Raw genomic sequence first — 26,160 nt, 5'->3', positions numbered from 1 at the left:
AAATACCAATGTCAGCTTTCATTGAAACATTACAGTGAGGTGCAAAGAGTCCAAGTTTGTGTTCATCTAATGGAAGACCATACAGGAGTCTCCACAGGAGCACTGCAAAAGACTAAAAATAACAGTCCCAGGAAATTCTGTTCTTTGTAAGGTAATAAACTCTTCTTATATAGCATCACACTTTCCCACTCTCCACGTATTTTGTTTGCCAGAAGGATGTTTTTAGCCACAAACTAAAGGAGGCAATATGAAAGAGAAGCAGGGAGGGGCCAACTTCCAAGGACGGGCAGCACGTGAGCAGAGAGTCTTTGAAGACCCAGACACTCTCCCACTCCCTACTCCTCCAAAGGAGGGGAGGCTTTCCTGGGATTTCAGAAAGGATACTAATTTCGTTGTCTCGCTGCTTTAGGAGATCTCTCAGTTTTTTAAATTCTTCCTCCTTTAATGGCACTTCTCCATCTTGATCTTTGATTTCATGGGAGGATTCACTTTTTTCAGGAATCTTTCTTTCATTCAACAATTTCTGTAAGATGAAAAAATAAAAACTCAGCATGCCTTCTCTCTATCTCATTTTTCTTTCTTTCTCTGTTATTTTCTTCCTTCACAGGAAGAGCATATTGATTTGAGGGGACCAATGAAGTCAGCTGAACAAATGTGACTGAAGTGCCTTTTATGCATAAAACATTTGGATCAGAGATTATGTATTCTATTTGCTTATAAAACATACAGATAAGGCAGAACTTCAGGCTAAATAGTTTGCCTCCCCATAAGGATAATATCTTATATAAAGGAAAACCAGCCAGAACAGGGGGCTACAGGTGTGACAGGATCAAAACCAACGAGAAATGTAGGACCCAGCTCTTCTGATACAGCCTGGAAGACACAAAGAAGTACACTTTATGAAAAGGGGAACGTCCAGCACGAGAATGATATCCAAAAATGCCTGGGGATATTTTTTAGATGAAAAGACATAACTCTTGAGGGAACTCCTGAGAGGCTCTTGAGAACAGTCTGGCTTAGCTGATTTCACTTTGAACATTTTGAATCTAATTCAGGCATTTTAAGAAGTCCTCCTCTGTACATCTGTAAGAGGTGGTTTCACTGTGCAGAACTCAGACTCGCTGAAGTTTGAATATGACAAAAATGAGTTTTCTAGTATTCACCTTTCACACTTACCTTTAAATAACAGAAGCAGTGGTGGATTTTACGCATGTCAGATCCCACCTCTAGCCTACTCTCTGGATCTTGATCTTCCACAAAGGATCTAATGTGTTCTTCCAGTCTGAAAAGACACAATTTCTGAGTAAAACTCATATACCATGAACTTTAGAAATTCTGATAGCAAAACTAAATAATACTTTATCAAATTTTTTTAAAAAATTACAAACAAGAAATTTCACCATCCTTGAGGCCTACATAGTTAATCAGCCCTTGCTTATAGATAATTAGAGAAAGCATTTGCCAATACAGATAAAATCTATCAATCATGATGTAAAGATTGGCTTCTAATTTCTAATTCACACAAACATCACAGTATGTTTTGCTTTATTGAATGGAAATTTCCTAGCAAGTTTTGCTGTAATGCAACTTCTGATATAAAATTAGAGATGGGATTCCATGAAAAGCATTCATCACAGGGGTTAGACAAAACTTCTGGTGACCTTTCTCTAAAATATTTCCTGTAAAATGAAGGGGTTGGGCTTAGATGCTCAGCTCTAAAATTATTATCTATGACCCTAATAGGGTAACTAGGACTGTTCAATATTAAGTTTTAAAGGAGCTAATAGCACTGATCTTTTGAGGGGCTGTGCCTGTCTAACAGTTGGCTTTTCATTTGTAGCTCTTTGCCATATTTTCTCACTCAGGAGTCTTGCCTCCATTCTTAGGTCACAGTGAGTTCCTATATTTACTTCTCCTGTGTGGGGGTCCCTGACTTGACCCTTACATACTCTTCAGCTATTCCATTCTTTCTTCTGTCTTCTGTACGTATGGTCTAATAAGATCTAGATCAGAGGTGGGGAACCTGTGGCCTGGAGGCCACATGTGGCCCCCTAGGTCCTCAAGGGTGACCATTTAGACAGTAGGAGATAGGCAAAGAGTGCTGACCTTGAAGGGCCTTTAGAGGACCTGCATTAAAATCCAGCTCTACGATCTATTTTCTGTCACTACCTTGACCAAGTCACAGCCTTCCTGAGCCTCAATTTCATCCCTTAGAGTACAAGAGAGTTGGACTAGATGATTTCAAGGATATTATCCTGGTCTAAATCTGTGCTCTTGTAACATACTCCTTAAGCTAAGAATTTCAGACCCTATTAACTAAATTAGTCCTTTAAATTTTTAATTTGCAAGTTCAAAATTTGTTGGCCACAGTTTATTAAGAATGGGGGATGAAAGTGCCAATTAACAAGACATCTCTCTGACCTCTAGGAGTCTTCTTGGAAGAGACTTTCAAATTCCCCTACCTATACTGTACATATACCTATACTGTAAGATCTAGAACAAATCCTTCTAGCAAAGTTGTCCTACTCTTAGGTTTGGGGTTGTGGATGTGAATTATCCTTCATTCTCGAAGAAGACCATTACATCAGGGAGACGATGACATGCCTTGTAACTGATTTTGATTTGAGTGAGGGAGGGCTGTGCTAAGTCACCAGCCTTACTTTCTCTTCCACAGCCATCTGGGTCCAGGGGCCAGATATTCATCAGGAAGACTGGAGATGGCCCAGGATGCAATGGGAGTCCCTGGCCCTTTTAAGCTAAGGTCTTTTCAAGTTCTCAGTTTGAGTGAGGCAATGCCCATTCAGTGAATTGGCCTCTTTAAGAAGTGAGTCAAAGGATGGTCCTTTTAATAATAATAATAATAATAATAATAATAATAATAATAATAATAATAATAAAATCAAACTGGGAGGGGAAGACCCACAGGATTGCTGGCCAAAAGAGAAACAGTTACTATGTACATTCACTCTGAGCTAGAAGGCCCCCCAAAATAACCATAAAGTGGTGCTTGGGCAGGGACCTATTGTTGTCCAATCCATGAATCCAGGTTGGGGGACTTGATGTTTAGATCTCCTCAGTAAGGGACTCAAGCATAGATCTTTCAAGGACAGCCTGAGGGGAGAGTTCAATCTCTGAGGCTAATGCAGCTTGGTGACATGGGAATAGGAGACGCTGTGCTCATGTTCAGGCCTTGTCTAGCCTTTGAATTACTGAGTAGTGGAGTATTGTGTGTGGATTCAGGAGGCTAGAAGGTGGTACACCTCTTGGGCTGAAAAGGATGGTACTGTATTGGGTACTCTGGGAATGGAATCGATTGCCTACCTAGGAAGGTGGCTTTTTGGGGATAATAGGCCATATGCTGTAGAGTTGGAAAGGACCTTGGAGATCATCTAGGTTGAGCCCTTCACCAGGAGTTCTCAAGTTCACACACTCACTACAATGAAAGTAGGTTCTGTGGCCAGCTATCCCGAGTTAATTCTGACCAATTAATTAACATTAGGTGGGAAGCAGCAATTAACCAATTCATCCTTTTTGCTGCTTCTTAGGGCAGTTACCTTTCCTACATGTTACAGTCACTGCTTATGTAAGGAAGCATTTCCTGAAGGAAGAGTGAAATAGAATCCCATTTCATAAGAAAACATTGCAAGATATGAGTCTGCTGATTAGCTAAGTGACTATGGACAAATTGTTCAACCTCAGATAAAACAGAAGTTCTTCACATAATCCTTTCCTTTTTTTCCTACTAACTGGTACAAAACAGATAAAGAACTAGCAGAGCCAAGATGGTGGAGTGAAAGCAGTGACTTGCTTAAGCTCTCCTCCAAACCCCTCCAAACACTCATAAAAAATGGCTCTAAACAAATTCTGAAGCAGCAGAACCCACAAACAGACAGGGTGAAACAAATTTCTAGCCCAAGACAACCTGGATGATGGATCAGAAAGGTGTGTCGCGCCGGGCTGGAAGCGCAGTGTGGCTTGGGTGTGCAAGCCGCAGCAAACCTGGAGCAGGCCTCAGAGGACTGAAACTCGGGCAGCTGTGAAGGTTTCCAGACTCCTCAATCCATCAATGCCAAAGACAACTTAGAAGGCCAGTGGGAAAAGTCTGTTTCTGTCGGTGCTGAGAAAGGAAGGCAGGGTCTCAGCTCCATTCCCTAAGAGCATGGCCCGGGGAGGAGGGGGTGGAGCTGCTTTACAAGCTTCCGGCCCACAGACTGAGGGGGCATCCAGTGGCTGATCAGAGAGGGACTGCAGGGATCTCTTTGCCAGTGCTGAGGCAGGAATCTCTTGCTTTGCCTGTGTTTGGATCTGGGTCACAGTTCTGGGCAGCAGTGCTGGGGTGAGGAGGAGTGCTGGCGTGGTGGAGCTTGTAGTGGCTGTGGAGAGAATCCCTCCTCACAGTTACAGGACAGAAAGGAGTACTTGTGGTCACAGATCAGGAAAGGAGTAAACACCTCACGCCTTATCATACCACCTTGGAAGAACTGAAAATTTACAGGTCCCTACAAGTATCTCTGAGAACAGCTATACAAACCCCCGAAGCTTGGGACAGTACATTCTCTACATTGGAAGCAGATTCGTACCTTAACAAAGAGTTTAAAACTCAAGTAATTGGCCAGGATCACGAGCAAGCAGCGCAAAAAGAGTCAGACTATATTATCTTACTTTGGTGAAAAGAAGACAAAATATACAACCAGAAGAAGACAACAAAGTCAAAGCCCCTACATCCAAAGCCTCCAAGAAAAATATGAATTGTCCCAGGCCTGGAAGAGCTCAAAAGGGATCTTGAGAAGCAAGTAAGGGAAGTAGAGGAAAAACTGAGAGTGATGTAAGAAAATCATGAAAAACAAGTCAATCCTAACCCAAATGGCAAAGGAGGTCCAAAAAGCCAATGAGGAGAAGAATGCCCTAAAAAGCAAAATTGGCCAAATGGAAGAGGAAGTCCAAAAGGTTACTGAAGAAAATACTTCCTTAAAAATTAGAATAGAGCAATTGGAAGATAGTGACTTTATGAGAAATCAAGACATGTAAACAAATCCAAAAGAATGAAAAATTAGAAAACAATGTGAAATATCTCATTGGAAAAACAACTGACCTGGAAAATAGATCCAGGAGAGAGAATTTAAAAATTATTGGACTATCTGAAAGCCATGATCAAAAAAAGAGCCTAGACATCATCTTTCAAGAAATTATCAAGGAAAACTGCCCTGATATAGTAGAACCAGAGGGCAAAATAGAAATTGAAAGAATCCACAGATCTCCTCCTGAAAGAGATCCCCAAAGGAAAACTCCTAGGAATATTATGGCCAAATTCCAGAGTTCCCAGGTCAAGGAGAAAATATTACAAGCTGCCAGAAGGAAACAATTCAAGTACTGTGGAAACACAATCAGGATAACACAAGATTTAGCAGCTTCTACATTAAAGGACGCAGGGCATGGAATATAATATTCCGGAGGGCAAAGGAGATAGGATTACAACCAAGAATCACCTACCCAGCAAAACTGAGTATAATCCTTCAGGGGAAAAAATGGTTATTCAGTGAAATAGAGGACTTTCAAGCATTCTTGATGAAAAGACCAGAGCTGACTTTCAAATACAAGACTCCAGTGGAACATGAAGAGGAAAACAGGGAAGAGAAATCATAAGAGACTTATTAAGATTGAACTGTTTACATTCCTGCATGGAAAGATGATATTTATAACTCATAAGACCTTTGTTAGTATTAGGGTAGTTGGAGGAAAAAAATTATATGTATATATATGTAGATTGATAGATAGAGGGCACAGGGTGAGTTGATTAAGGGGTCATATCTGGAGAATAAAATTAGGGATGAGAGAGGATGATACTCGGTGAAGGAGAAAGGGAGAGGTAGAATGGGGTAAATTATCTCACCAAAAAAAAAAAAAACAGAAAAGTCTCTTACAGTGGAGGGGAAATGGGGGAAGGTGAGGAAATGAGTGAATCTCATTCTCATAGGATTTGGCTTATGGAGGGAGTAACATACACATTCATTTGGGTATGGAAATCTGTCTTACCCTACAGGAAAATAGAGGGAGAAGGGGACAAGGGAACAGGGGGATTATAGAGAGGAGGGCAGATTGGGAAAGGGGGTAATCAGAAGTAAATACTTCTGAGGAGGAACAGGGTCAAAAGAAAGAATAGAATAAATGGGAGGGCAGAATAGGATTAAGGGAAATAGAGTTAGTTTTCCACAACATGTCTACTGTGGATGTGTTTTGCATAACTGCACATGTACAACCTGTATTGATTTGCTTGCCTTTTCAATGAGGGTGGGTGGGGAAGGAGGAAGAGAGAAAATTTGAAACCTAAAGTTTTAAAAACATATGTTTAAAAAAAGTGTTTTCATATGCTACTGGGAAATAAGAAATACAGGAAATGGGGTACAGAAGTCTATCCTGCCCTACAGGAAAATAGAAGGGGAAGGGGATAAGAGAAGAGGGGAGAGATAGAAGAGAGGACAGACTAGGGGAAGGGATATTCAGAATGCATGCCATCTTGGGTGGGGGGGGGGGGAGATGGGGTGAAAATTTGGAACTCAAAAACTTGTGGAAGTGAATGTTGAAAACTACAAATAAATAAATTTATATTAAAAAAACAAGAAAAAAAATTAAAAAAGAATAAAATGGGAAGGTTGGATTATATGACTTAAAGTTCCCCTCTAGTACTCAGACTTGGATCCTATTATCACCTAATTTGTTTACATACCTCTGAGATGGCTGTGATGTCCCAAAGTCTAGAATTGGACCTTATCATTTGGGGATTTCTTAGACTCAGTTCAGCTTCAGACATTTGATTCTGTCAGCTGAGTCTTCCCCTATTCCTGTTGTTGCATATGGTGTGTTGTGTTATTTCAGGTGTACCAGGAATAACAAATAATATGTATGTGTGTATGCATATACATATACATATATACATGTATACACGCAAATACAAATGTAACTTATATTATTTTATACATAGATAAGCACACAACATACAACTATGTATATATGTTTTGTGTGCATATGCACATGTAGGTGTATACACATATAAAACTGCATACTATTTGTTGTCCCTGGTACATCTGACAAGATAAATACACAACATTTTAGATGGGAATGTTACTTGGGAGCTCTAAACTAAGAGCTTTATCATATAAAGCTTCGTCTGGAAGGAAAGTCATGATTCCAAAGTAATGATCTTCAATACAGAGGAGAAACTATATTCTTGGTGTGGAAGACAGCCAGTGAAAGCCTGGAAAAGGAAGATGAGGTGTCATGTATGAGAAATAGTAAGAAGACTTGTTTGATTGTATTATTGAGTATGTGAAAGGGAACCAAGCACATGGATACTTGGAAGCAGGGAAGTGACTGATGTGCTGCAAGACTGAGTAGGAGGAGTAGGGCAGCCCAAGATAGGGATCAAGGATACTGAGAGTAGACATTCCTATTTTCATACATGATCATTGGTTCAATATATTTAATAAGGCTATTATTATTGACTCAGGTAGATCTGAAAATGTAGCAAACTGTTGGTGACAGCAAAAATCTTCAGAGAACATGTGAAAACAGAGAATAAAAACAAAAACAAAAACAAAAAGGATAAAGAAGATGTAATTTAAGGGCTTGACAATTTCTGGGAGAAAGAGGCATGGGTCTGGGTTGCTAGTCTCTTCTTGGAGTTTTGTTTTCTTGTTAAATGACCAAATGGGAAAGACAAGTCCTCCTGGCTACCGGTTCTCTTCTCTGCTCGTGAGACCCACAGCCTCACTGGACACACAGATAATACATCTTTTCCTTCTTACGTTAGAATTTTGTTTTTCTATATCAAATAAGAAGCTGGTCTAATCATCAAAATGTTTGAAAAACTAAATGCACTAAATGCATTCCAACGGCTGGAATGAGCTGTAGACCCTAAATTCCTCTTCCTTCAAGGCTCCTGCGTTCAGGTCTTCATCACAGACACCACTTCCTTAGAAGCCTTTCAGCTCCTTCTAACCCTTCAAATACTACACAATGCTTATTCAAGATAATTCCTCAAAGGACAAATGAGGACAAAAACCATGCCTGTTTATGCTTTTTAAAGACCAAGAGGGGGAAAAAAAGGGACAAAAAGAACTACGTTTAAATTGTAGAGGAAAACGTCAATTGATATGTATCATTCAATTCTTTTTGGTATGGGTGGGAAATTTCTGTGGTATTGCTGAACTTGACACAGTACCATCTCCCTCAGACTGAAAGTTGTTGGTATCAAAATCATGGATAAGTTTAAAAATTCTCCAGAACTGCAACATTTTAGGTCTAGTTATAATATCAGTATTGGGCCTATTCATATTTCCTTATGTCTCTGTACTCCCTTTCCAGATCACTTCCTCCTTCACTTAGCCCCAGGCAAAGAGAAATGAGTCTCTGTGTATAGTTTACACTTCTAGTATTAGCCAATAGGAATTTAGCTCTAATAGAGTAGGTAGAAAGGGCAGAGCTAGCTTACTAAATTTGTTTAGTAACCTTATTAGTCATAGACTTTTTTAAGAGTTTGGGCAACATAGTTTCTATAAAGGAAAATCATACCTCTATAACCTCTGTTCTTTGAGAAGCAAATAAACAGAAAAGGGAGAATCAGAAGAGGGGGAGAAAGGGAGGGAAGAAAATGATAATTTATTCAGACCTCCTTTGACAATGTTCTAAACCAAAGGTTATTGAAATTTTAAAAAAAACTGAGTTGCTAGAGTTTCTGATAGGAAACAAAGCATAGAGATAAATAGAGATGTCTTTAGATGAAGTGTAAACAATGAATCCCTCAAAGAACTGGTGCTGGATTTCATCTTAGCTATATACACAAATAACTGGGAAGAGTAAGTACACTGAAAATGGGTGGCTGGGACCCAGAAAACCACTCAGCCCTATTTGAGGGGTTGGAAACTTCACTGGCAAGATGCACAAGTAGTATTCACAGAATGAAGAGGAAAAACAGTGATCGGAGTGGGGAGAAAAAGGCTGGCTGATGATTCCACCCTAGAAATAAGAAGTACAGGAAGGTATGATCACTCTATCAATGGGAAGAATGGTGAAAGACTATCAGTGGGGCTTTAAGGTCAGCGACACCTGAAAGGATAACAAGGTCATTGTCCATCAGTGGGGCTGAAAGGTTAGGAAAAGGTTGTATTCTGGAAGATGGGGAGAAAGAACCTTTCTTTGATGCAAAAGAGTGCTTGAAATTGTATAGGGCAAAAAGAGGAAGATCTCATTCTAAGGAAGAGCTTTTTTTTTTCTTAAAAAATTCTTGCAACTGATTAGCAAGTAAGAGGCTCTCTCCTTTTTCTTTCTGTTTGCAAGTTGGGTACCACATTTTAGGGATATTGCTATTCAAGAAGAGAGGAAAGGAAGGAAGAAGCATTTATATAGTACTAATGTGCTAGGTACATAATAAGTGCTTTTTAGAAATATTACTTCATTTGATTTTCACAACAACCATGTGAATAGGTGCTGTTATTATCCTATTTTATAGATAAGGAAACAGGTTAGATGACCTGTCTAGGGTCATCTAGCTAGCATATATCTGAGTTCAGATTTGAACTTAGGTCTTCACGACTCCAGGTTCAATGACCTATCCACTGTGTCACCAAGTAAATGTCACAAATAGCTTAATGGGACCTCATAGGCTCAGAAATCCAATATTAGACTTATGGAGCTATACGGAGCTTAGGAATCATATATTTTCTTGATCTTACAGATGAAAAACTGGGGTTCTAAAAGGTTAGGGTTCTAAAGGGTTCTAAAAGTCTTGTGCTCTTTCCATTCTACCACAGTGTTTCTTACTTCTTGGTCATCTGGATACCAATGATAGTGTTGTGTTCCAGAGCAGATAAAAAGGAATTTCCAGTAGTGATTAGAAATCTAGGCTCTCACATCGTCAACCCATCTCCTGACAAGCTAAAGAAACAGACTGATCCTAAATTGATTCCTGAAATGAACATCTCTCTTCAAAAAGTGTTGATGAAGATGTTTTGAATTCCTTGACCACAGTGTGGACTCTAAGAAGGAATGGAGCTCATTTGATAAAGAAAGGACAAAATGTTATAGCAACATCCTGTTAATCTAGGTATTTAATGGGAATAGATGAACAAACTTCAGAGCTAAATATACTCACTGTACAGTAATACAGGTAGGGCTCTGAATTCCATAATGCTTTAATGGGAACAAGGAAAGAACTGGCAAAGAAGATCTATGACTATTAAACTCAAAACGTATGAGAATTAAATACTAAGGGATGAAGGATAATAGTCATAATATCAACAAGGCCATCATATTATAACAGGTGTGATTAGAAAATTAGATAACACCAAATACTAGTAATTGTGGACTAGCTGGGTGATCTTCTTGGAAAAGTTATTGATTTCTCTGGGTCTCAATTTCTACTTTGTAAATTAGGGATAACTATTTACTTGAAGGTTGGAGACTGGGTCATTTTTAGGCTCCTTCTAAATCTAAAATGTCTCGAAGTGAGATAAGGAACATGTTTCCCTGTATATGAAGACTATATACACATAAATTACTTAGTGGTCCACTGGTAATGTTTTCATTTTCAGAGTGAGTGATTCAGGTTCAACTGTTGGCCAGAACATTTAACTTTTTGAGTTAATGGTATAGGGAAAAGCATTAGACTTGTAGTCAGAAAAGTTGGTGTTTATTCTTATGTGTGACTTTGGGCAATTCACTTGATCCCTTTGAGCCTTAGTTTCTTCATCTGTAAAATGGGAATGGTAATACTTACCTCACAGGGTTGCTGTGAGGAAAAGACATACATCCTAAAGAACCATAAATATGAGTCATAGCAGCTGCTGCCGTTATGATCGTTATTCTGACAAGTTAAGTAATGTGAAAACTACATGTAACACCCTTCCTTGGAAAAAAAAAGGAGTGGTGTTAAATGGTTCTTCTATAATTTATAATCCCTTTTACCAAAGGGCAAGATTGTTCTAAAGATTCATTTTATTTTTAAAAAAACATTTATTATCTTTCCTTCTTATTGCTCCACCCTGAACTGAACAATTTTTTAAAAAGTCATAACAAAGAGAATAGTGTAGCAAAACAAATTCCCACAATGGCGATGTCTAAAAATTTATGCTTCATTCCACATTAAGTTTATCATATTTCTGGCAGGAGGTGAGCTTCCTCTTCAGTCCTTTGTACTCATGGTTTATCATTCCATTGATAAGAGTCTTTCAAAAGATCAAAAAAGTCTTTAGAAGTTGTCTTTATACTCTTGTGGCTATTGTATAAATTGTTCTCTTCTGCTCAATTCTAACATTAAATCAGTTCATAAAGGTCATTCCAGTTTCCTCTAAAACAGTACATTTTATTTCTTTTGACACAAAAATATTCCATTACATTCACATACCATAATTTGTTTAGTCATTCCCCATAGGTGAGCACTCTCTTAGTTTCCACACTTCAGAGCTACTATGAGAAGAGCCACTAAAAACATTTGTTTGTGTGTTATGTATGTGTGTATATACATATATATATATATATGTATATATATATATATATGTAGATGTGTGTATGTATACATATACATATATAGATATACAGATATATATGCCCTTTCCTTCTCTCTTTAAAAAAATATCTTTTAGGTATATGCCAATAGTGAGATAGGTTGGTCAAAAAGTATGCATCGTTTCAAACTACTTTCCATAATGGCTAAACCAATTCACAGACCTACCAATAGTGCATTAATGTGCCTGTTTTCCTGGAACCCCTTTAATATTTGTTATTTTCATCTTTTTTCAGCTCTGCCAATCTGCTGGACATGAAGTACAGCCTCAGAGTTACTTAAATTTTCATTTCTCTGATTACTAGTGATTTGGAGAATTTTTTCACATCTTGGATTTCTTCTTTTTAAAATTGCCTGGTCACATCCTTAGACCATTTATGTACAGGGGAATGGCTCTTAGTCATATAATTTCAGTTGGTGTTTCTCTCTCTCTCTCTCTCTCTCTCTCTCTCTCTCTCTCTCTCTCTCTCTCTCTCTCTCTCTCTCTCTCTCTCTCTTTCCCCATCTCCCTCCATACACAATATGTCACAAAAATTTCCTGCAAATATTCTCCCCTGCTTACCTATTTCCCTTCTAATTTAACTGCATTAGATTAGTTCATGCAGAAACTCTAAAGCTTTATATAAACAAAATTATCAACTTTATTTTCTGTGATAATAATTTTAATAGCTAATATTTAAATAGCACTCTGTACCAGGTACATAGTAACTGCATAATTATCATCTCATTTAATTCTCACAACAGCCTTGAGAGGTAAATGTGATTATTATCTCCATTTTATAGATGAGGAGACTGAGGAAGATAGCGGTTAAGTGACTTGCCCAGGGTCACACCATTAGTAAGTATCTGAAGCTGAATTTGAACTCAGATCTTTCTCACACCAGCCCCATTACTTTATCCACTGTCACCTAGCTACCCAGGACCTTTCCATCTCTTGTTTGGTTATGAATTCTCCCCCTCTGCACAGATCTTAAAGGCAACTTCTCCCTTCATCCTCTAATTTGTTTCTGATGTGAATTTTTCTATCTAGGTAAAGGATTCATGCGGCACTTACCTGGCTCTATCAAGGGTCACAGTGATGACAACATTGACTCATGACTTGCCAGAGCTAGCTCAGTGTTTGGGAGGCTCCAAAGTAAAGTATGTGAGAGAAGAGGTATCAGAGTGCCCACCAAACTGAAGGTCTATCGATCCATTGTGCTGACTTCATTGTCGTATGCTTGTGCAACCTGGACAGTATACCAGTGTCATGCCAAGAAACTGAATCACTGCTATCTGAATTGTCTTAGGAAGATTCTGAAGATTACTTGGCAAGATAAGGTACTGGACACTAAGGTCCTTTCTCAAGCTGAACTGTCAAGCAGTCAAACTCTATTGAAGAGAGTGCAACTGTAATGGTCTGGCCATGTTATTTGAATGCCAAAAGTACATTTGCCTAAAAGATTATTTTACAGAGAACTCACACAAGGCAAGTGCTCGCCTGTAGATCAGAAAAATCTATACAAGGACACTCTCAAGGTCTCTCTGAAGAACTTTGGAACCGATTGTGAGACCCGGGAGACCCTGGCACAGGACCGCCCGGCATGTGTGCCTGCATCAAAGAAGGCACTGTACTTCATAAGCAAAACAGAATTGCAGTAGCTCAAAAGAAATGTAAGATGCACAAATTTAGAGACATCTCCATTCCCAATGTTCATATGAACTATTTGTGCTCAAATTTAGTAGAGCATTCAGAGCTTATATTGGTCTGATCCACCATAGTCAGACACAAGGGTTTTTGAACCTTGACTCCAACATAATGTCATTTTGGTCCTTCTTAAGAATGAAGGACAACAAGCAACCAACCTGGCTATATATAGCTAGGTACCAATGTGCCAATAATGAATCCCATATGTGGTCACATATATTCAAATTTACACTATTTGAAGCATAATTATGTAAAATACGGTAATTGGTTGTAGGACAATGGAAATAATAGGGACCTAATATGAAATGTAGGTCTAAATCTAATTTCTGCCAAATTGCTTTTCCCAAGTGTTCCCAGTGTTCCCAAGAGTTTGTCAGATAGCAAATCCTTACTTATGTAACTGGAATCTTTTGCTTCATGGAGCACTATGCTATAGTGTTGGCTTTTACAGGTTTTGTGCCTAATTTGTTACAACAATCAGCCTATTTTTTTAACCAGTGCCAAATTGTTTGAATGATTATTGCTTTGTAGTACTTTGTAGTATTGCTTTGAGATCTTGTATGAATTGGTAGAAACCCTTCCTTGCCACATTTTTCTCCCTTAAGATTTTTGACCTTTTGTTCCTCCATATTTCTTTCATTTTTGTATTTTTCTAGCTCTATAAAAATATTTCTTTGGCAGTTTGGCTGTATAGCATTGAATAAATTAATTGAAGTGTCATTTTACTACATCGGCATAACTTATCCATAAACAATTAATATTTCTCCAATTACTGTATTCCTGCAAAGAGTGTTTTATAGTTCGATTCATATGGTTTTTGAGTGGGTTGTGGTAGATGCTAAAATATTTTATATTTTCTATAGTTATTTTGAATGGAATACCTCTTTCTAGATATTCCTATTGGGTTTTGTTGGTAACATGCAGGAATCCTGATGATTTGTGGGGATTTATTTTGTATCTTACAACTTTGTTAAGTTTGTTTGTTATTTCAATTTGTTTTAGTTGAATCTTTAGGGTTTTCTAAGTAAATCATCATCCAATCTAAAAAGTGATAATTTTATTTATTTTTGTTGCTTTATGTTTATTTCTTTGATTTCTATTTCTTGTCTTATTGGTACATGACAAAAAAAGTAAAGTTCTTCCTTTTTATAACATTATCAATATATATTTATCATGATATTTAGTCAATAAACTTGGTGTTTCCATGGCAGGTTTTTTCTTCCTTGACCGACTTTTCAAGTACAATAAACAACACAATTAAACAAGATAATAAAATCAGTTATGTTTTCTAATAAAGTCTGTCAGGGGTTCTAGCAGTCTTCATTTTGTCCCTTCCTCATATTTGGATTTATTTTATGGTGTGTTAATTTTTTAAAACAAACATCACTGGGATAATACACAGGGGACAGAGTGCTAAACCTTGAAGCCAAGACCAGCTAGATTCTCAGATCCTGTCTAGGACATACTACATGACATGGACAAATCACTTAACCTCTTCTATCTGGAGATCCCTACACAAAAGATAGCAAAGGTCCAGTCACTATTCCTATTCCTATACTCTACAGTCTCCATAATGGGAAAAATTGAAGTCTAAGACTGCAACAACTCAGGCCATGTATGACCCAAGGAAGCTATATAAACATTTCTCAGGATGACTAGTTGCCTGTTTGCTTTGTCATTGTTATTTTTAGGTCTTGGTGAAAACTTTGTTCTCACTTTGCTTTAAAGTGGTTATTTAGAAGGTTTCAACAATTCCTTGGTCTGTTGCTATCATATATACTGCACACTCCTCCCCCTCTTACTTTTCTGGCTTCTGCAATAAGTGACAGGCACTAGTGGTTCCTCATGCAAAAAGGAATGAAAAATTCAATTATCAAGTACTCTGCTTGGAATGAACTCCTAAAAACAAAAAAGACTACAAGGTTTATCTTTTCAGTGACACTGAAGAAAGTCACATGCACATTCCTTAAATATAAATCTTAGTTATGCAGATCTTCTTTACTTCCAAGAAGGCATAGCCTCACAAGGAGCTCATAATAGATATGTGCAATCACTTGATGATTTAGGGATTTCTAGATAATCTGAAAATTCATATAAAAATCTAGATTAATTGTACATATTGACTACCTTTCTTATGCAAAACTGCCTCATTTTTTTAAAATGTAGTTAGGCTCATCTTCCCTCATTTTAACAATCTGCATAGTCTCTTCAATGTTTTAAAAAAGAAATTACATTTGATGGAATATATAAGATTAAAAATAGATAAATAATTTTATGGTAGAGCCTTTTACACCATGAAGAAGCTCTATTATGAAAAGACAAATGAGAAATTTAAAAATCTAGGTCCTCATCTTTTTAGTTTTCTTAGAGTACGTAGGACATATCTCAGTACTGATAAATATATAGTGGCCCAGAAATAATAATTTTAATCAACACGTATGCAATTTTAAAAAATTAACTGATAAAAATGAGGTTAAAAAATCAAATCATCCAATATATTTTGATGAATAAATCCTAATTACATGTATATTTTGTGATCTGCTTTTTAGTTTTAGACAGAAATTATGTATGTTTTATGTAAATGTGGATAACTTACACAAATGTAAATTCATGACGAGAAAATAATTTATTAGAAACAGACCACAGTGGGGCACAGCCTGGATAGGATAGCTTTCAAGATAACAGAAAACAAACAAGAAGGTATGAAAGATAAGAGAGATTACTACTTTTCCCTTGTTACTTTTGCAATATTATTGTGCCCTCATTGCTAAAGACTCTGAGGTCTGAGGTAAGAAATTGGAGATCTTAAGAGGACAGAATGTTTTCATCACTGCTTCAGATCGAAGAGAAGGGTTTCAGAAGAGAAAGCCCATTTGGGAAGTGAACAGCTGGTTAAGAAGACTGTGTGTCAGAATGAGATTTTGACCACAGCATAAGAACAGGAATTTCTAGCCCCTGGATAAGGAAGGAGCACACCTAATAAGGCCAGGTAAAAAAGCATTTGTTTAGAGACTTATACATCTTGTATATCTACTCAAAAGGACTTTAAAAGGGAAAAGAGGCAGAAGAAAGCCAACCCATGTGTATTCTGAAAGAGGGTAGTTATAATATGAAAACTGCTATAAAGGTACCCCAAAATTTATAGAAGACAAAATCCAAGGAAGGTACTAATAGTAAAAACAAATGGCTTCCCATGTCCATATACAAACATACAAATTATGGGGAACAAGCAGGGTTAATTGAGATCTTACTACAAGAAAGAAACTTGACATAAATATCATAGTGGGATGGAATTCATGAACTTGAAAGGTATAGGATAGTTTAGAAGACACAGAATATGTTTAAAAATGTCAAAAGAGAAAATGAGGCAAAGAGGAGAGAGTAATATTGTGTATTAAGAAGATATAATAAGGAAAAAAATCTAGGAATCAGGGAGTAGAAGTAAGGTACAGAACATCTGGATGAAGATCAGTAGAGAAAGAAATGAAAGTGACATATTCATTAGAGACCATCTAGACAGAAACTGGAAAAAAGATGAGCAGTTTGGGAAAGAGATCACAAGCTTGTCATCAAAGCACGTTTCTGACTTTTCACTTTCCTCTACCCCTTCTCTCCTCTTACCTAATCAGTTTCAGAGTCTTGTCAATTCCACCTCCTCAACATCACTCTCAGCTGTCCCCTTCTCTCTGCTCACAACATGACAACCATGGCCCTGACCTTCAAACACCACTCATTTGGACTATTGCAAGAGTTTCCCAATTTGTCTCTCTGTACCACACCTCTACCTTTTGCAGTCCCTGTTCCACATGGCTGCCAAATTGATAGGTGTACTTGAACATCAACGATCATGCCATTCCTCTGCTCAAGAAGTTCCCACTGCCTTTAGAACCCTAAACCAAGTCATCAACAAGTGAATGATTGAAAAATCATTTGTTAAGAGCTTACAATGTGTTAGATGCTGATAAGTGCTAGAGATAGAAAATACAGGGAAACAAGACAGTCCCTGCTCTCAAGAAGTTTACATTCGATGGTGGAAGATAACTCATACAGGGGAGTAATGTCCAGGGAGGAGAGTTTTGATGGAAAAGTTAAGAGTAATCTGAGTCATTTATCAGTTGATAGGTATGTTCTTCTTAGGAATGGTACCACTGATTTGATTCCTATTCATAGAACTAAAGGAGGAAAGGAGGGATATGGCTTGGAGATCACCAGGAAGTGATAGACCTCAGACCACATCTGACATGCCTGACAAGTGGTCATCCAGCTTTTACTGGAAGACCTTCAAGGAAAGGGAACCTATACACCACCCAAGGCAGCTGGTTCTACTTTTGGACAGCTCTCCTTGTTAGGAAGATTTTGTTGGCATCAAAACTAAATTTGTTTCTTTGCAACTTGTATTCCTTACTCCTAATTCTGCCTTCCTGGATCTAACAGAACTAGTTGAATCCCTCTTCCACAGGATAGCCTTTCAAATGCTCAAATATTTATAAGAAAAAATTAAATAATACATTAATAATTATGAAAAATTATAATATATTCATCACTTCTTAGAGCTGGAAGTAACCTTCTAGGTGGTTAAGTGCAAACTCTTCATTTTGCAGACAAAAATAATGCCATAATTGAAACTGAGAGTAGATTTCAGAGGAAGCTATGCTACATGTGTTGTCCAGTCATTTACATTTAGTCTGTACTGTAGTTTAATCCTAAAGTCAACTTCTCCAATTGAAACCCCAAGTATTTAGCTGTTGCTTTTAAAGGAGGTTTAATTTGGTTCTCTCTCCCAAATGTTTTTTTTTAATTTAAATTCGACAGCCTTAATTACAGTTGCTAGTGGTTAGTAATGTATTTGTTTATCATCCTTTATAAATTCTTTACTCTGAAGAATGGTTTAGTGTTTATCAGGGACAGGGCCTTATTAAACTTATTGGTTCCATAATGTTTTGCTTCTATAAGTATAAATCTTTCCACCCCGGATTTCCTCTAAATGAGTTCACCTGTCACATAAAACTGTAATTAGAACAAACATTTGCTTCCGGACGCCTTAAAAATCTTCATGAGTTACATACAGTACACATATAAAGTTTTTCAGTGAAAAGGTTATTGGGAAAAATAAGAGAGAAACATTCCTAGTAGCGATGAGAGAGATCATTCTTTCTTTGGGAAGAATTTCGTGCAGCCTACAAAATCCCACAGGGCAGAGGCCACAAACATTGGGAAAACATTAAGCAACTAGGAGAAGGAAACAGCATGTTCGTGCTTTTACACTCAGATTTTCTAACGTAGAACTGAGTGGTTGAATTTGTGATGAAAGATCTTCATAGGCCAAAACTCTCATGCGTGATGCTAAATTGCTAATCCAATAAGAGGTATTCCCACTTAGGTTTCATCTTTTTCACATTAGGTTGCTTTACATAATCATTCATTTTGTCTATCAGGACTCTGAATGCAAACTCTAGTAGAATAAAAATAATCATTCAATTACAAGAAGTGCTCTGAATTTGACAGATCTTTTAAGTTACTTTAGATAACTATATATTAAGAACTCAAATGCTTCTATAAAATACTCCGGGATAATTAACACAAGCTGCATACTATGCTTTTAGTTTTGGTTTTAATATCTTCAAAATGAATATCTGGACTAAAAAACACTTTGTATTGGAGTGGAAAAAACTCATCTGTCATGAATTAAGTCTCATGAATGACTTCAGAAATTTGATTTCTTGCAAAATGAGAGAGAGGAGCATTAACTATTAATGATCTCTGGGATATTTAACCTACAATGATAAAGACAGCCATTAGTAACAGTGAGGCAGGCAGGCAAATGTGATTACAGTATGGGAATTTAGGACTACAGAGAGAGTCAATGTAGAACATTTAAGAAATAAATCAGTTATGGGGGGGTGGAATGAGTAATTAATTGTGCCAACAGCTTTTATGGCTATTTGGATCTGTCTTTTGAGAAATATTAGCTACATATGTAAGGTTTTTTCAATATTTACTACTAAGGTATTTAAAGAGAGAGTGGATTTTTTTGGCTCAACTTATTTCCTACAGTAAGAGAGATTTAAAGAGGACAAAAGGAGACATTATTAAGAATGTAATAGATTATTCAAATTAACTTCATTCTTTCAGGAAATCTTTTAGAAAATGATGTCCAAATTTTTCCTTTTAAAGAAAAAAACAACATGTGGCTCCTTCATCATTGTTGTTGTTGTTGTTTTTACAAGCAGAAATAGATGAAAATTATAAAAATTTGTAAAAATCCCTGATACTCAGGCAGCTGAATGTATGAGAACTTGCAGTCATTTTAGTTATAGGATCAGCCAAAGTAGTATATATTTATACCTGCTAAGAAGGTTAGGCTGGGCTGGATATTCAATGATAGGGTAAAAAGTGGTGCAAAAATTATCCCCAGCATCCAAATATTGTCCCAGTAATATACTACAGGTTCAATTTATTAATGTTGAAGCTAACAGTGTTGAATACAATGAATGAAGAATGAACCTGTGACTTCATTGGTATGATAAATTCCCTGTACCAATGCAGGTAGATACCTTCATTGTACCTTCTCTAAAATGGTTAGTCTTAAGAGAAGATGCCTCGGGCACTCAAAGGTTAAGTGACTTGTCCAGGATCCTACTGCTGAGATGTGTTAGAATCAGAACTTAAATCCAAGTCTCTGTGATAACAAAGCTGATTCTCTGTTCATTATGACATACTGCTTCTTTAAGTGGTAAAATTGCTGAGAAATCAGCAAGGAGAAACTTTTAGCCTAGAATTTATGAATTTCAGTTCCCCCATGTAAAAACATAGTTTGTAATAAAAAGTTAGCTTTACAAGTCACTTCCCCTTTATAGATTCATGTTTCCTCATCTGTTAAATAAAGAATTGTGCCCAGTGATCTCTAAGATTTCCTCGAGCTTTAGCATTCTAAGTCTTTGAGTTTTAAGTATTCATGCTTGGGGCTTGACTGTTCTTGGAAAAGTAACCATTAAAAAAAAAAGAACAGTACATAAAGATTATTTCTTTTAAAAAAGTATTAAACTCAAATTCTTTAAAAAGAAATTTAATAGAACTTTTGCTTTCTTAACACTATGAGGGAACGTGATTTTTTTTTTTAAACAATGCAAAGTACTATTGAAAGAGCTCTGGCTCTGGAGTCAGAAAACCTGGGTTCCAGTTCTACCTCTGATGCTTACTGCCTGTAATATTTCAGTCAAGTCACTTAAAGTCTTTCTGCTTCAGCTTCCTCATTTGTAAAATGAACAGGGTAGACCAGTTGACTACTCAGGTCCTTTTCAACTCTCTATCTATGATCCTATAACTAGTTGACAGCCCTATCATAGAATAAGTGCCTGCCTGGAAATAGAAAAAAGACTTGGACAATTCGTAAGAGGCCTAGGGAAGCCATAGACTAGACAGCTAGGGCAAACAAGGGTCTAATGAAAAACACAATAGGACACAGTTATTTCCTGTGTTTATAAAATTAGGCATTGGTGGATCTGATAGGTTTTTACCAACTCTCAAGTTCCTAACTGTATGACATATTCAACTGAACCCAAATGAAAATATTTTTTTTTCTGTGAAGTGATATTAGAGCAAAACAGCCCCAAACAATTTTTGCATTCCTCATTGGCTGATAATGAGGAAGAATGAAAGGGCTTTGGGAAAATTGCCCATTTGGCCCAAGGGAGTGGCTAATATGAATAATTAGGAGCTGCTTCTATGCTTCTTAGTGTATGTTTCATAGGATAGTGGCCTACCGATTACTTCAACTACAAGAATTACATGGAACTTGAACCCCAGGGAATTTAATTATTAAAATGTATTTTTCAAGCTTATCAGCTGTGGTTTTTCAGCACAAACTGTCTGCAAATAAAGTAAGCAATGGTTAGTGACATACCAAAAAGCAGCCAAAGGCAATGGGTAAACATTCACTTAAAGGCTCTATCCTTATGTCTTAGTTCAGAGGCCAACCTCTGGAAATACAATGAAGGAAACCACTTACTGAACCATAACAAACTTTTCCTTCTTTCTTATTAGAGGTCTCAGCTAAGTCCATTATTCAGTGCCTTCATGTCATGAGTTCCATTTATATCCCATAATGGTAATATGGCAAACAGCTGTAATATAAGTCCAGACAGCTATGTAATCCTTAGATTCTTATAATCAACACATGTAGACCTCTAGGATACTGCTAACATCTGGCTATTTCTCTTATTACATGAATTCCTCTCATTTTTATTCCTTCATTTTAAATAGCCCATAGACAATGTTTAGGACTGAACTACAGTTGTTGATTTCCAGGACTGTTTTTTTTTTCAGTGCTATCACTGGTCCATTTTCTTCCCTAGAATAGAATGAAAGGGGGCGACACATGAAATTGGGAATAATCAGGACAACTTGTATCCTTTATCCATTTGGATTTTATAGCATGGCTAACTAAGGTAAACTTTTTGGAGTGATAATGTATTTCATTTGGGTGGGTCAGCAATGTTCTGGGGCCTGATGCAATCAGCCTAAGATCATACACAAACAGGAGCATCTGGAGAACCTCACCATCTATAGGGAATCTGTCTGCCAACTGGACTCTGTGCTGGACATTCTCCATGACAGTGGCAAACATTTTTGGCAAACATTCAACTTGCTTGATATTAAGTTACTTTGTTTTGAAAAATTATATCTCTCAAGCAATCTTGCAAGATTTTGAAATGTGCATAGGAAACATCTTGTTGAAGAATTTACTTTAAAGAAGAATTTTACTTTACAGAATCAAATACTTTTTTAAATCAACAAAACATAGGCGGTATAGGATCTTGTGCTCTTTATAGCTTATAGACAATTGAGTGATTATAAAGATGTAACCATCTGTGGAATATCATTTGGAACCTCCCTGCCACCCCCACCCCCACTATTCTAGCCTTCTTAAACCTTCAGCAAGGATACCCTCAAAGTATCTATCTATCTATCTATCTATCTATCTATCTATCTATCTATCTATCTATCTATCTATCTATCCATCCATCTATCTATATCTATCTATCTATCTATCTATATCTATGTAGATATAGATATAGATAGATAGATAGATAGATATAGATAGATGGATGGATAGATAGATAGATAGATAGATAGATAGATAGATAGATAGATAGATTATTCTTAGAAAAAACTTTATAAAGATTGGAAAATAAGAATATGGATCTTTTGTGTAGCAATAAGATTGAAGGCATTTTCCACATCTTTGGTAAAATCTTGTCTTTCTCATATTTTGAAAACCTAACCTGCAAAATTGTTTTGCTTTTCAGCATAGATCTCCTCTGGGTATACTTATTATAGTTCAATTTTTTCCCATCTTTATTCAGGACCATTTCCACTTCCTCATGAAGCATATCAAGAACTATGAAGTTAGAGTCCAAATGTGACAGTGTCACTGTTCTTGATGGATTAAAAAAAAATCCCTAGCTTCTTTAAATATTTAGCTCAAGGGCTACCTCCTACATAAGGCTTTTCCTGATCTCCCCAGTCATCAGTATCTCCTTAACTGAAATTATTCTTTATATAGTATGTATATATGTATATGTCTTTATAAAGTTTTTCTAAGAATAATCCATAAAGAACATAAGATCCCATAGTGCTTATGTTTTGTTGATTCTAAAAGAACATGGTGGGTCAGAACAGGTTGTAATACAGTAAATATACACACATAAACGTATATGTATATGTGTGTGTATGTGTATACATACATACATACATACGTATGTGTGTGTGTGTGTGTGTGTGTGTGTGTGTGTGTGTGTGTATTTCCTGTAAGATTCTTGGAAGCAGAGGTATTCTTTCTGTCTCCACATCCCTAGTGCTTGATATAGTACCTGGCACATAACAGGTACTTAATAGAAGCAAGTCAATTGAATGAATGAACACTATATGAGGATAACAGACTGGATTGCCTTTGGGAAAATTCGCAATTCTCTGAATGATTTTAAGCTTTCCTCTGAAACAACGGCATATATATCTTTTAAACAGTATCATTCTTTTGTGATATCAAATTGATATATGATATCATGTGGCTATGTGTAATGAAACATTATTGTCTCTGAAGAACTCAAGTTGAAGATGGCCCAAAGGGTAACAGAGAAGCATATGATGAGTGTGAACAGGTTGTAACACAGTACAAATGAGGAATGACACACAGTGATATAAAGGCTAACATCAGAGAGAAATATGCTTGGGGAAAAAGAGAATACTAGTTACAAAGAGAGAATTCGGGTGGAGGGTGGGGAAAGGGAAAACCAATGGATAGTCTATGTGCTCCACTGGTCTCCATGAAATGTCAAGGGGGTAAGAAGGCCCTCAGTAAGTTGAGTGCACTCCCTTTGGTAGATTTACGGATGAGATGGGCAGGCATAGATGGGCTATATTCTGTATTGTTGGAGAGAATAGCCCCATCTGTCAGATCACCATGACACTGATGTATTGGAAAATATGTGTATATGTGTGTGTGTGTGTGTGTGTGTGTGTACGTGTGTGTGTGTATACATATATATGTATATACATATATGTATGTATATATATACATATATGTATACACATATATGTATGTATATATGTATACACATATATGTATGTATATATACATATATGTATACACATATATGTATGTATATATACATGTATGTATATATATTTGTGTGTGTATATATGTATATATACATATATATGTATATATATATGTATATATACATATATATATGTATGTGTGTATGTATGTATATATATGTATTTGAGCAAAGGATATAGATAAGAAAAAAAGAGATCCTAACCTCCAAAAGCTTATATTCTACTGAGAATATCAAATGAAGATTATAGATAAAAACATATGGTAAAGAACCCTACAAGGTATATTCTGATTTAATGTGTAGAACACATTTATCAGAAAGGCAGAATAAAAACAGAAATGAGGAAGGTGGTCTCTGAAAAGGGGGAATAAACCTGTTTTCCCTAGTAAACTGTAGATAAGGGTACTAGCCAATGGGTGTCCTTATTATATAATGAAACTAAATTTGGGGTTAAAATAAGACAAAGAGCATCAAAATACTAGTAGACTACAGTTTAGAAACATAAGTGTGGGAAATGAAACCACAATATTGTGGCACTGATGCCTTAACTAGGTAAGAACTTTTTTTTAATCAAATAATCAAAATTGAGTATAAGCCAGGCCTATACACCTTGTTGAGTCAATTAAAGTCACTGAGTGAGACACTGGGTCTCACCTTAAGTAATTTGTATAAAATCAAGAAGCTATCTCAGAATAGGAAGAAGACATTTTTAGTTCTAGATTAAGGAGTTAGAAGCATGACATTTGCAGCACACCTCTGAGGAACAAAGGAAGGAATGAACTATAATAGAGAAGGCAGATGTCAAGTAGAGTCATTGGCTCTACAGGCATCTTGGAGCAAAGGACCCAGATTGAGGAAAGTATCAAAAATAGATCAGCTCTTTCCCCAACCTTTCTTCATGATGACTATCTATCCACAGAACCTATAATATAATCTGCTGTTTTGTTATCCAAATGTTTCTAGTAAATTGATTTTGCTTTAATAACATAGGCTAGGAGTTAACTAGAGATACATATAATGATATAGGTAGTTGGTGCAGTGGATAGAGAGTTGAACCTGGAGTCAAGGAGATCTGAGTTCAAATTTGGCCTCAGATATTTACTAGCTTGGTGACTCTCAGTTAACTCATTTAACCTCTGTCTACTTCATTTTCTTCTTCTGTACAATATGGATAATAGCACTTACCTCCCAGGGTTGGTATAAAGATAAAATGAAATAATATTTGTAAAGGATTTTGTAGACCCTAAAGTATTACACAATCATATGCACACACATGTATCCGTAACAGACTGTGTCTGCTTTCTAAAGTCTGGAAGAAAGGGATGGCATGGGAGACTTAAAAGAAGAAAAGATTTGGTTCAGTCACTGTTCAGAATATAAAACAAAGTCAATTAGAGAAGAGTAAAAGGATAATGATACACGTATGAGCTCTTTAAGTCAAGATCTCACAGCAGTCCATAACCATAAAACCTATCAGGAGAATATGGATCCTCCTTTTTACAGAACAGACACTTAAAGAGAGGTTAATTGCCTGATTCAATGCCACATAAGGAGGCAGTAGTTGCAGTCTTTAGGTTTATTAAGCCATTTTGTGTCCCACCTGGTCTTCAAGTGAATTACATTTATAATTCACACACACCCTTTTGACCCAGCAATAGCACTTCTAGGGCTACATCCCAAAGAGATCATATAAATGGGAAAAGGACCCACATGTACAAAAATATTCATAGCAGCTCTTTTTGTGGTGGCAAAGAATTGGAAATCGACAGGATGCCCATCAATTGGGGAATGGCTGAGCAAGTTGTGGTATATGAATGTAATGGAATACTATTGTGATATAAGAAATGATGAACAGGATGACTTCAGAAAAACCTTGAAAGACTTGTATGGTCTGATGCTGAGTGAAGTGAGCAGAACCAGGACAACAGCCATGTTGTGTGATGACTAATACTGACAAACTTAACCCTTCCCAGCAATACAAGGATCTAAGACATCTCCAAAGGGCTTGTGATGCTATCCACATCCAAAGAAAGAACTATGGAATTTGAATGCAGATCAAAGCATACTATTTGTTATTTTTTTTTCTCTTCTATTGAGGTATGTTTTCTCTTTCTGGTGGTTCCTCCTATTGGTTCTAATTTTTACTTACAACATCACTAATCTGAAAATATGTTTAATAAGAATGTGTATATACATATATATATATATATATATATATATATATAATATATATATATATATATATAGCCTATATCAGATTGTGCAATGTCTTGGGGAGGGTGGTGAGGAGGAAGGGG

General features: G+C 36.7%; 1 protein-coding gene across 2 annotated transcripts in view; it reads right to left on the bottom strand.

The window, feature by feature from the left end:
* The window catches only part of KIF6 (kinesin family member 6), a 477,193-nt gene that overhangs the window by 255,145 nt on the left and 195,888 nt on the right, over positions 1-26,160 (bottom strand). For both annotated transcript variants that reach the window (XM_020999471.2, XM_020999469.2), the window contains exons 11-12: positions 1,177-1,282; positions 385-523 (exon numbers count right to left, since the gene is read on the bottom strand). In XM_020999471.2, the coding sequence (XP_020855130.1) occupies positions 385-523; positions 1,177-1,282 (245 nt within the window). The remainder of the gene's footprint in view (positions 1-384; positions 524-1,176; positions 1,283-26,160) is intronic.

The sequence above is a fragment of the Phascolarctos cinereus genome, unplaced genomic scaffold (assembly GCF_003287225.1).
Source record: "Phascolarctos cinereus isolate Bilbo 61053 unplaced genomic scaffold, phaCin_HiC Scaffold_5;HRSCAF=322, whole genome shotgun sequence".
In the NCBI taxonomy this organism is placed as follows: Eukaryota; Metazoa; Chordata; class Mammalia; order Diprotodontia; family Phascolarctidae; genus Phascolarctos; species Phascolarctos cinereus.
Note: the sequence above shows the minus strand (reverse complement) of the source record. Positions and strands in the feature narration are given on the sequence as shown.